Source organism: Macrobrachium nipponense, chromosome 24, assembly GCF_015104395.2.
Source record: "Macrobrachium nipponense isolate FS-2020 chromosome 24, ASM1510439v2, whole genome shotgun sequence".
NCBI lineage: Eukaryota > Metazoa > Arthropoda > Malacostraca > Decapoda > Palaemonidae > Macrobrachium > Macrobrachium nipponense.
Window position 1 is genome coordinate 47365760 of NC_061091.1, and position 12441 is coordinate 47378200.

At 38.4% G+C, this 12441-nt stretch overlaps 1 protein-coding gene across 3 annotated transcripts in view; it reads left to right on the plus strand.

Annotated features, from left to right (window-relative positions):
• The window catches only part of LOC135205603 (uncharacterized), a 330266-nt gene that overhangs the window by 180872 nt on the left and 136953 nt on the right, over positions 1 to 12441 (plus strand). For all 3 annotated transcript variants that reach the window (XM_064236376.1, XM_064236378.1, XM_064236377.1), the window contains exon 8: positions 8456 to 8686. In XM_064236376.1, the coding sequence (XP_064092446.1) occupies positions 8456 to 8686 (231 nt within the window). The remainder of the gene's footprint in view (positions 1 to 8455; positions 8687 to 12441) is intronic.

The window sequence follows — 12441 nt, forward strand, 5'->3', positions numbered from 1 at the left end:
TTGGAAAAATCAGCTGAGGGCAGAGTTAAGTTTATTTCGCCATATTTAACTCAATTCAGAGCAATTTTTTTGATTCTAGTTAGTGTAAATAAATCACTAGAAACTATATTTATATGAGACAAGGTTATTTTTCATTATATGACTTTGTTTCTAGGTCGAAATATGAATTAAATACATTTTCTTGTGAAATAGATGGTGCTGGGGGCATGTTTTTTGTGTAAAAACATTAATAGATTCCATTTGCTTTTTTTCACCCAGTTTTATCATAATACAAGCTTAACGTATTTATCTTTTTTGGGGATGAAAACAACAGTAAAATATCTTCTTTCATGCCCAGTGATATTTAATAAAATACCTTTTTCTCTACTGTTATTTACAGTCAAATTTCATCCAAGTTGCTTATGCACGATAATTTCTAGTCATTAGCAGTGTGAACATTGTTTTTTTCAGTTTCAGCTACAACTGCAGCTTAAATTTAGTAGTATATATCCTTGCCAATATTTTCTCTGTTGCAAATATAGGTATAATGTAAAAATATATCAGTTCTATTCTACTTACCATTTGTAACATAGCTATGTCAATTTTTACTATCGTTCGATGGCGGAAATGTCAGCAAAACAGCCCTTGTTACCTGATTCAGTTGCTCATAGCAAAACAAATGTTTTTGTTTAGTTGTTTATGGTTGTACGCATTTAAGCAATAATGATAATGTCTCAAACAATACTTTTATCATTCTTTTACTTTTTACTGCTTTAACTAGAAAATAGGATAAATAAAGAAATGGAGGAAAAGAGGTTTGGAAGTGCCACTAAGAAAAGGAAGACGATATCAAGGGATATGAAAATTGTCTTCATTAAGCATCTCTCTCTCTCTCTCTCTCTCTCTCTCTCTCTCTCTCTCTCTCTCTCTCTCTCTCTCTCTCTCTCTCTCTCTAAAGACTTATTACATATTAGGGTTAAATATTTGGCTGCAACACTGTGTAAGGCATCATTAACCAGTCTAGGGCACTTTAAGGCAGATTGCAGTGCCCATAGACTTTTGAATATGGGATATCGGGGATTTTCAGTTACCTTCAAGCCCCCAGGAATAGAATCCCATCTGATAACAGGGGACTGCCTGTAATAAGATTGAATAATTATATTACACTAATATATTATTAAATAAGATTAAATAATAATAATATATAATATACTGGGTACCTGTAATATAATATAATAAAAACTTAAGATTAAATCACGTGGGTACTCACCAGTGATGAATGTTGATTCTAGATGATGATGATGAATTAGCTGTGCAGTCTGATAAATGACGATGAAGATATGGCTGCACAGCAAAGTATAGGAGTTACATCTCATCTGAGGGTGCCTCTTCCCCCTTCTTCAGGAGGTACTTCATCAAGGGTTTTGGGTGGCTGCATCATGTTGAGGTACTTTTACATTTTCACGAAGGTGTTATGGTAAGGCTTTCATGAGCTTACCCATTTGAAAAATTATTGGAGCTTTCTTCAGAAATATCCCTTGCCTCTTTCATTGTTCAGCTTCTTGGCTTTCCTGAGAATTTTGTGCAGATTTTGAAAATCTTCAAAATTCTGCTCTGTCGGGGGGAGAGAGAGTGCAGAAACAATGGTGAAGATTTCTCCACCAACAGTTATCGTAAGGTGTCTGTTACCTTAATATTCCTTTTCTATGAAGAAGATGGCACTTTCTGTGACGCCATAATGGGCTGCTACTTTTCCGTGATATTTGCCCTCTTTTAACATTGCAGTACAGTGGGGCCTCCCTTAGTTGCGGATCAGGAATCACAGGTTTTTCCTTGGACCACTTCTCAGTCTATATCTCTGGTATGAATCACATCATCAGGGGCTTGTCCTTGGTAGGCTAAGCCTCGTCCGGGTCCAATAACCAGCAAATGCTTGGAAAGATTCACATTTTGGAAGGACCATTTCGATGTTATGATATGCATCCGACTCATCAGTCAAGCTTGGCAGGAGGTTTCGAGCGCGAATCTTGAATTCTTTGAAGAGGAAATTCTGGCCTGATGCTGTATCTGCCCGAGATTTCAAGGGATTCAACATGGGCGAAGCTGATGCAGATTCAGAAACAATTGACAATTCTGAAACTTTAGCAACCAGATCTTGGCAAGATCATTGCACTCGGCAAGTCCATGGAGCAGGTCGTCAACAAGGACAACATCAATGACCTTCTCGAGGAGCACCAAGAGGATCTTCCGATGGATCACCTGAAGGAGTTGGAGGCCATGCAGAGTTCTCTAGCAGCGGCGAGGAGGAGGAGGAGGACCCTATGACAATGGCAGAAATTAAGGATGTTCTAGCTGCTTTTCATAAAGTGCAATCATTTGTAGAAAAGAGACACCCCGAAAAGGCTTACACAGGTCATATGCTTGCGCAGTTCGATGACGTTTGCCTGAGTCGTGTCAGGAACATTTTGAAAAGCAGGCAGAAGCAATCTTCTTGGATAGTTATTTTTTAAAGAAGCCTTTAGTAGTGAGCAAACAAGAAGGTCCAAGTGATACGAAAAAACAGAAAATTGGAAGTGGTGAAGAAATTGAAATTTTGTAAAAAAACGTAAAGTAAAAAAGTAAAAAAAAAAAAATGTAAAAATCAGAAAAAAAAAAAAAAAAAAAAGGAATTTAATTTTAAGTTTTTCGTAAACTTAAGTGTTAATGTTTTCTGCCATTTGTTAATGTGTTTCGTAAAGTTCAGTGTTAATATTTTCTGCCATTTTTTAATGTGTTTTGTACGTACAGTATTTCTTGTACCCTGCACACTAATACACTTATTTACAGGTCAGGCACAGTTAGGTTAGGTATTGAATGGTCCAAATTATTGTATTTCATTGTTTATTGGTCAATTTAGCTTTATAATAAAATTTATTGTGGTATTTTTGTAGGGCTTGGAACAAATTAGGCAATTTACATGTAAAATGATGGCCGCTTCGGAATGGATTAATTTTGTATCCTGAGGCACTACTGTACAAGAATATCGCACATCTTAGCCTGTGGTTGGTGGTGCAATTGCAACCACATGCCAGCTCAACATGATGCAACTTACGTAACAGTATCATAACAATTCTTGGTAATTGGGAGTTACATCAAGGTAAAATACAAAAAAAAACTTTTAAATGTTATGACAACATGTAAATTATAAACTGTGACAAGTGCATACCTGTTACAAGGGAGAAATATGATATTTCAAATGAAAACAAGGGGAGCTACATTCCTTTCCCCATTAGCATTGCTGTACGCATCTCAAACATTGCAATTTGAGCTCACACAGCTACGCACTTCATTACATTTATGCACACACACTCGATCATAGACAACCACGCCTTTGAGTAGTTAACATTTTGATAAGATGAAAACCAATTCGTTTTTCCAGTCCAACAATTATGAAAGGTATTGCCATTAATTTAAATGAAAGATTAACATCATTACACTTGTGCACCATTTCAGATTTCACAGGGACCAAGTCTATCCCAGACAAGGACGTCTGTGTCCGAATTTTTAAACTTGTTGGTGGAGGCTTTCTCCTTTAGTTCTTCCCTTGTCATCCTAGAAGTCTTTTCAAGATTGAAACAGCTTTTGTTTAAAGGAGCAAGATAAATGTCTTTTGTCTTTCCTCCCTCTAGTGACTAGACTGATCTAGGCCTTCTAGTCAAGTGTATTGGAAGCCCCCTTGGATTTTCAGTCTCATCTTTTGGAATTTTAGACTTTTTCTGTCTTTCATACTAGTATACTTTGGTCCCCACCAAGGTGGTAGCATGGTTGGACAGTCTATGAGTTTTTATTTGCAACTCATCCTCCAATTTTCATCCATTTCTGAAGTTTCTAGTAAAGACTGAAAACACTGTGAAGTTCTTCACAGGCTCTAAAGATTAGTACACTTGTACACTCTTAGATGATGGTAGCCATTCAGCAAGACCACAGTTCTGATGTATGTATATTTGTAAGCAGAAGCTGTCCCATGCTCCCTGCTCTTAAATAGTAGGAATCCTTTTTCTGTGGACAGATCATAAAGTCCTCTAATTACTCAGTTCACTCAGGGAACTGAAGTTCTAGCAGACATACTGAGCTGTGAGAAACACGTCTTCATGATGGACTTTAGATCCCCTGGTTTCCGGGATCTGTGAATTGATGGGGCAAGTCCTTTTTGGACCTGTTTGCCCCTTCAAGAAATCTTTGTCTTCTTCTTTGATTGTCCATACTGTTCCTGTAGCATATGCACAGACACAATGCTACAGACTGGTCCGTCGACCTCCTCTCCTCACGAACCTCGTTTAAGTCAAGGAGGAGCTATATAAGCCTTGGGATAACTGCAAGTTGCATTAACATTTTAGCTCTAATTCTACCTGTCTCGATGGTTCCCGAACCTGTTCAGTTGTTGATGGACTTGACAAAATCCTCCCCCAACCGTGTGTTCTCGGACAACTTCACCTCGAGAAATCTTACCAAGGTGTTCCGCTCTTGCCCCTACAGGCTCCTGACTGTCCGGAGGCCACCTGTCAATTGAAATCTTTTTCTAGATGTGCTGCAGCAACTATCATAAGATGTAGAAGTCAATCTTCCCTCTTCATCTGCCAGCCCGAAGGGGCAATTTTTCTGTCGAGACATCCGTGACTGCTTTGTGGATTACCACATTTCTTTCTCAGGAAACCTGGAATCTTTGTATTCCACCATTTAGGTGTACAGGCAATCCCTGGTTATCAGCGGGGGTTGCCGTTAAGTGAAAACTGCCATTAACATGAAACTTGGTGATTTATGGCCCCATAATGGTCCCAATAACTGGTTCTTGATGCCATAAGCACCATTATGGCACCTCTGTTAGGTATGTTATGGTGTCGATAACCGGAACTCGCCCTGTTATGGAGCCATAAATCACCAATTTTATGGAGCTAGACAAGCCCCATAAAACTGGATTGCCAATAACCGGGAGTGCTTGTATATAGAACTAGGCTTAACTGAGGTTTAAGCATAGCGACCCAGTTCCTTTGTCATCCTTGTCTCAATGACCTTTCAAGTCCTTGGCTCATCTAAGCAAGGAAGGAGATGTGGGTTGCTCTTTTCCCTTGGATTTTAACCAAGAACTAGGACCCGTCCAAGTACCGGATCTGTTTCTTTCTCCCTTAAGAATTTTACAGACTTCCTTGACTTCCAGGAGAGCCTGACAGCACTCTAGCTCATAGCTCGTCTGGCGCCAACCACAGCTTAGCACCAGTTTATGCTCTGAATGTCCAGCTCTCCTGGAACCAGCCACATCCTGGCGCCAGCTTATACTCTGAGTGCCCAGAAGCGCTCTCTAGCTCTCAGGAAGAATTGAGAGCTCTTTGTCCAGTGGGAATGTCAGGTATTACCTGAAAGGGGCCGAAAGTTCAGGACCATCCATACACCTTGGCTGTTATGACAAGAACTCTTCTTGACCTCAGATTAGATAATCTTGTCCTTTATCCAAATGGACTTTATTTTCTGAAACACACTCAGATTTAGAAGAGCATTTTCCTCTTTTTAAGTACAGTGGTACCTCGACATACAAAAGGCTCAACTTACGAAAAACTCGAGGTACGAAAGCAAATACGAAGATTTTTTGGGCTCTACATACGAAAATAGTTCAAGTTACGAAAGGTTGTTGCTGTAAAGTCCCAAGATTCGCCCGGACCACTGAGAACAATTTTAAAACTTGCGCGCCGCCAGCTGAGTAAACTCGCCACCATCCTCCCGCTCTCCCATTGGTTCCTGATGCTAGTCACCCCATTAGATCCTGCTCTCCTATTGGTCAGCATCTACCCCTTGTGCTCTATGTATTCTATTGGTAAAAGGATGCTGTAAATTGAAAAACTTATTCAAGCAATACATTTAATAAAAAAAAACATTAGGTAAAGATAGAATAAAGAATGGAAATGAATGGTTATTATACTGTTTGGTAGTTTCAGTAGTTGAAGAGAGATAATGAAAATTTATGGCTTACTGTGTGCTAGGAAAAGTGATTGCTTGGTGATCGTTCGGTACTCGCAAGTGCTGAATGTAAACAGAAGTTTGGAAACTTTTTTTTATTTTTTTTTTATTGTTTATTATAGTTAATGGTTACTTAATTATTTGAAATGAGTACATGCAATACATTTAATAAAAAAAATTGTGAATTAGATATCGTAAAATATAAAATAAATCAGACTGCTATCATCGAAGCCAACAAATACATATTTTCTAGAATTAATGGTTACTTGTGCTCTATGTATTCTATTGGTAAAAGGATGCTGTAAATTGAAAAACTTATTCAAGCAATACATTTAATAAAAAAAAACATTAGGTAAAGATAGAATAAAGAATGGAAATGAATGGTTATTATACTGTTTGGTAGTTTCAGTAGTTGAAGAGAGATAATGAAAATTTATGGGTTACTGTGTGCTAGGAAAAGTGATTGCTTGGTGATCGTTCGGTACTCGCAAGTGCTGAATGTAAACAGAAGTTTGGAAACTTTTTTTTATTTTTTTTTTATTGTTTATTATAGTTAATGGTTACTTAATTATTTGAAATGAGTACATGCAATACATTTAATAAAAAAAAATTGTGAATTAGATATCGTAAAATATAAAATAAATCAGACTGCTATCATCGAAGCCAACAAATACATATTTTCTAGAATTCTCCTTCTGTTTTAATATTACGTATATGTTTCATTATAGCTGTCAGTAACTCTGTATCTCCATTAGGTAAAGATAGAATAAAGAATAGAAATGAATGGTTATTATACTGTTTGGTAGTTTCATTAGTTGAAGAGAGATACTAATGAAAATTTATGGCTTACTGTGTCCTATGAAAAGTGATTGCTTGGCGATCGTTCGGTACTCATAAGAACTGAATGTAAAACGGTTGGAAGGTTTTTTTTTTTGTATGTTTGTGTATTATAGTTAATGATTAATTAATAATTATTTGAAATGAGTGCATACTGATTATTTATACATTTTATTGGCATATTCTAAGCTTTTAGCTTCTTAGGTTTAGATGTCAGAATCAAAGACTAGGCTACAGTAGCAACTGCTAACATAGGCTAGGCTTATTGCTTAGGGACATATGCCAAAGTCCTAATACATGCAGTAAAATTGGGGTTGAACTTTACATGCAGTTGAATATTACTCAAGTATGTACAGTATTTTGCCTTTTAGGAGTCATATTTCTTCCGTCGGATCGGCGTCGTAACCCTAGAACGTGTTGTAAGCCTGGAAATATAATTTACTGGGGTGTTTTTGTAGGGCTTGGAACGGATTAGGCATTTTACATGTAAAATGCAGTTCAAGATACGAAAAACTCATGATACGAAGGCCGCCTCGGAACGGATTAATTTCGTATCTCGAGGTACCACTGTAATAGCTAAAAACATCATAACAGCTTCTACCCTATTAGCTCTCATGCAGTACTTGTCCCTTAGGTCCATTCTACAAACGTTCTTCTGATAGTGTAATCGATCTTCGCTTTTGACTGTTTTCAGGAAGTAAAACGATTGTTAAAATTTTTGGCAGTACCTTGCGTTTATTACTACTGGCACGGTGCCGCGGAAGGAAGCATAGTATTTTCTCCTACTATCTCTTCACCTTGTATTAAGGTATTGAGTTTTAGGGAGTCGAGGGCATACAGTGTACCTAGAGCACCCACCACTCTCAGTGGATGGGTTGTGGTTTTTAAGTGTAGGTGACACTGTTTTCTGGTTGATTTTATTGCGTTGCTGCGCCCAGGGCAAAGGACCTTTTGAAGTGTTTGCTAGCCATCAGTCAATTCCTTTGCTGCAAAACTTCTACTGATGCTTTGGTAGCCTTCGGACTACTCCAGCACTACAAAGCTCCCTGTTAAGAAGAGGCACCCCAGGGTTTTACAGCTGTGACACTGCAGGTTAAGTTGAGCACCAACCACAGGCAGTTTTTACAGCAGACTGCAGACTCTCTTAACTAACAAGGAACATCAAGCATTGTATTCAGTGCTAGCAGGTTTTCTATTCCTAATTCATTACATGTTTTAATGTTTTAGAGTAAGATATGCCTTGTATTCCATCTCTTGTCAATGTGGGATTTAGCAATGTGTAATTACTTGGTAAGTTACTTTTATAAAAATTAAATATTTATAATAAAATGAGGTTGTATATATACTTATCAAGTAATTACATGATCGGAGCCCTCCCTCCTCCCCTCTGATGGACATAAGCATAAACAGAATGAGGTTATCTACTAAGTTGTTCCTGGTGGTGGTGTTTGAAGTGGGCGGTGCTGTCACCTATACTAAACAATCGCAGCGTTGCTGCAAATTTTGAATTTAAGCTGTCATACTGGTTATAACCTATAGCTATGTAATTATACTTGGAAAGTATATATAAAACTTTATTTTATTATAAAAATACCATTTTTTGTCAATATTTTGAATAAAGTTTATATTTTATTTTATTGAATTCTTTCAGATAAGGGTGATTCAGTTACTTCGCAAGATTTACGAGAAGTATCTTTAGTCCAAGATCTCCTTAACAAGATTAAAGATGACAATTCAGTGAAAATTAAAGAGAACTCAAATAGGGTGGTTGTCGCCAACATTTCAAGTCTCATTCCTAGGAAAGTTATTGATGCTTTGTTCCTAAGCTTGAGAGCAAATCGTAGTTTCAAGAACTTTGATTTAAGTGTCATTTCTAGTGAAGGTTGGTGTTTTGTTTTGTTACATTAGGTTTTAATTGATCTACTGATATTGTGTTAATGCAGTGTACACCAGTTGTGATTGATTATTTTTATCTGATTAAAATATCATTATTATAACATTGAATGGGAAAGTTTTGCTTAGCATTTTTGTGTTTTAAGTGGGCATTCTGAATTGTTTGGAATTAATCTTAACTACTATTAAAGTTAGCTTAAATCTTCAAGCCATTAAGTGCGATCGGCAAACAAAATAAAAAAAAATGATGCTAGACTAACCTGCTAGCACTGTATGTAATCACCTGTTTCCCACCAGGTGACATTCTTGTCACATTTCATCCATGTCCTCATGCAGATGGTGTGAATCAGTGTTCATAATAATTTTGATGATTTCTGGCTGATTTTCTTATGTATGGTATGGTTTTCTGTTTTTGCATCATGTCATTGACTACAAGCAGAGATGAAAGCATTAGGCTGTATAGGAAAGAGTTTATGGAAACTGAATGTTTCAGTTGTGCATGATGGCCACTGTGTTTTAGCCTAGTTGTTGAGGCCCAAGTGTGGTTTTCTTGGTGTAAAGATAAAGAGTACGATCTGATGAGAGGATAAAATTTGGGAAGTATCGGAAGATGCTAGAGGCTGATAGATTACGTAGACAATTTGTTAGGGCACACCATAAGCCTACCTAGTCTTTTCTTTTTGTCTTCCGGGGTTGCATCTCATCCTCCATTAGCCTACATGCTAGCCTAGGTTAATTCCTCTCACTCCTGCTCTGACTTCTTTTGCTCCCTGTGTGGTTTGGTTCAGGAGAAAAATAAAGGTACAGCAGTTCCTGATTATCGTCGGACTCTGTTAATGGGGATCTGGTTTTATGGTGCCATAATGCGCCGAGTTCCTGTTATCGGCACCTTATGATAGAGTTAAGGTGTCATAACATACTTGAAGGAAGCGCCATTGACCGGATATCAGCACCATAAATCACCAAGTTTTGGTTAATGGCAGCTTTCGCTTATCAGCACCTTACTGAGAATGGAACCCCTGCCGATAACCGGGAACTGCCTGTAATTGAGAAATATTTTTTATGGTTAGAAATTTGACTATACGTATATTTTAGGGCAAATAGGGCCCCCCCTCCCCATGGTATTGAGCTTTTCTCAGTTTCCCCCATGAGAGAGAGTGTCGGAGCTTTGGTGTCTTATCTGTAATCAGCCCTTAGGACTGCCCTGCTTCCATTGGCCTTGTCTATGAGCAGGGAATCATGGCGTGTCTTGATACCAAGGTCTGTACAGCCCCTTTGCTACTTCTCTCAGCCATCTTTCTGGTTCAGGTTCTGGGCATTGGTAGTTTGGCGCTCTCATGCCATCCATTTTGTGGAGAGTGATAGTGATGTATGTGAACTGGAAGAGTTAATTAGGGATGCAGCTGTATTACATTTGCCTCAGTAGTTCTGAGCTGTGTGTTAGTTCTGTTATCATATGCTCACTTGTTGTCATCCTCTGAGTGGGTATAACCCTCCTCCTTACTCAGTTTTCCCCTCTATCGCCTCGTATTCGTTACTTTGTGGCAATTATTTACTCTCAGATATTAATATTAATGCAAACAGAAAAATTTCAATAAAATGTATTTTTTAAAAGTAAAATCTCTGAAAATCACAAAACAGTAGTTTTCTGATTCATTTTACCAGTTAAACATACCTCATTTCTCTCTCTCTCTCTCTCTCTCTCTCTCTCTCTCTCTCTCTCTCTCTCTCTCTCTCTCTCTCTCTCTCTCTCTCTCAAAATATGGATTATGGTACCATAATCATCAAGTTACAAAACTCAAACAAAGTTCATGACGATGCATACATGTCATGTTACAATGATTTACTGTAATGAAAGTAAACACTTGGTGACAGATTCCAAGCTTTATTCAACACATTACCAAACTACCACATCTGTAACAGAAAAACAGACAATAACTATCAATATTCATGCACACATGAACACAAGCACATAAGTTATGACAATCATGCTACAAAACATTAACATTAGAAAACAACATAAAGAAATAGTTTGATATCTAGGACCTACCACAAATAATAATACTACATTCTCCCCTCCTAGAAAATTTCACTGTTAAACTAAACAAATGTATTGGTTTAATCCCATCCGTAGCGATCAGGAGGTCTTGACACACGAGTGGATCTTCTTAGCTCAGTGGGCTCACTGGGCACATGAGAATCACGGCTATCATTAGTTTGTGAACTGTCATGAGTTTGTGCATCCTGCACTTCAGGTGTAACATGAGTTTGTGCATCCTGCACTCCAGGTGTATTTGGGGACTCCATCTCTCTTAACGATTCAACCTGGTGTACAGGAATCATTGCACCCTCAGGACTTGGAGCTAAGTCACGAGTAGACACAGTTGATTCTCTTCCGTCTGGATATTTGACATTTGCATACATTGGGTTTGCATTCATGAGTTGAACCTGATCAGTTAACGGTTCATGTTTGCTAGACCTAACATGTCGTCGCAATAGTACGGGTCCAGGAGTCAAAAGCCATGATGGTAATGTATTTCCAAGACTAGAGCGTCGCTGAAACCTAAAGAAACGTTCATGAGGGGTTTCATTGGTTGCTGTACATAAGAGCGACCTAACTGAATGCAAAACCTCAGGAAGTACTATCTCCCAGTGTTGAGTCTTCAAGTTACGAGTTTCAAGTATTAAAAGAATAGATTTCCAAATAATACCATTGTATCTCTCAACCTGGCCGTTCCCCATCGGATGATAAGGTGTTGTTTTGCTTGTTGCAACCCCTTTCTGAGAAAGGTACATTTTCAGTTCCTGGGACATGAAAGAAGGACCTTGATCTGAATGAATAAAACTAGGCATTCCACAAAGGCTAAAGATAGATTCAAGACATTTGATCACTGTTTTAGAATGCATGTTTGGACAGGGAAACACAAAGGGGAAACGTGAATACTCGTCAATAACCGTAAGAATGTACTTGTTGTTCGTGGTAGAGGGCAGAGGCCCCTTGAAATCAATACTAAGACGTTCCATTGGCTGGGTGGCCTTTATGAGGACTCCTTTTCCTGGATGATGGAATTGCGGTTTTTGTCGTGCACAGATTTTACAGGAAGCACACACTCTTTTCACGTCATCTGTTGAAAAGGGGAGGTTTTTAGATCGCACAAAGTGCAAAAGACGAGTGACCCCAGGATGGCAGAGGTTCTCGTGGATGTCAGTGAGATTCGACATTAAAGAAATAGAACAACAATAGGCACGAGTCAGGGTGTCCGGTGCAATATTCTGTTTCCCAGGACGATACTGTATGGTATAGCTGTACGATGCCAGCTCCAACCTCCACTCTTGTATCTTGTTATTCTTTATTTTAGTTCTCTTCCTGCTGTCTAACATGAACATCACGGATCGCTGATCAGTAATCAGAGTAAAATGTCGTCTTGCTAAGAAATGGCTCCACTTGCGAACAGCTTCAATAATAGCGGTAGCCTCCTTTTCCACTGCTGGATAATGCAACTCACTACCCTGGAGCGTTCTTGACATGAAAGCTACCGGCCGGTCACCCTGGTTTAAGACTGCTGAAACAGCAACTTCCGAAGCATCACACTCCACAACAAAGGGAAGGCTCTCATCCACAGACCGTAGTGAAACATCCATAAGTTGTTTTTTTTAAGGAGTTAAAAGCAGCTAGTGCTGGCTCACTCAGTGGAAAAGTTTTTGTGTTCACTAAGGGATGAATCATATCAGAAAAACGAGGGA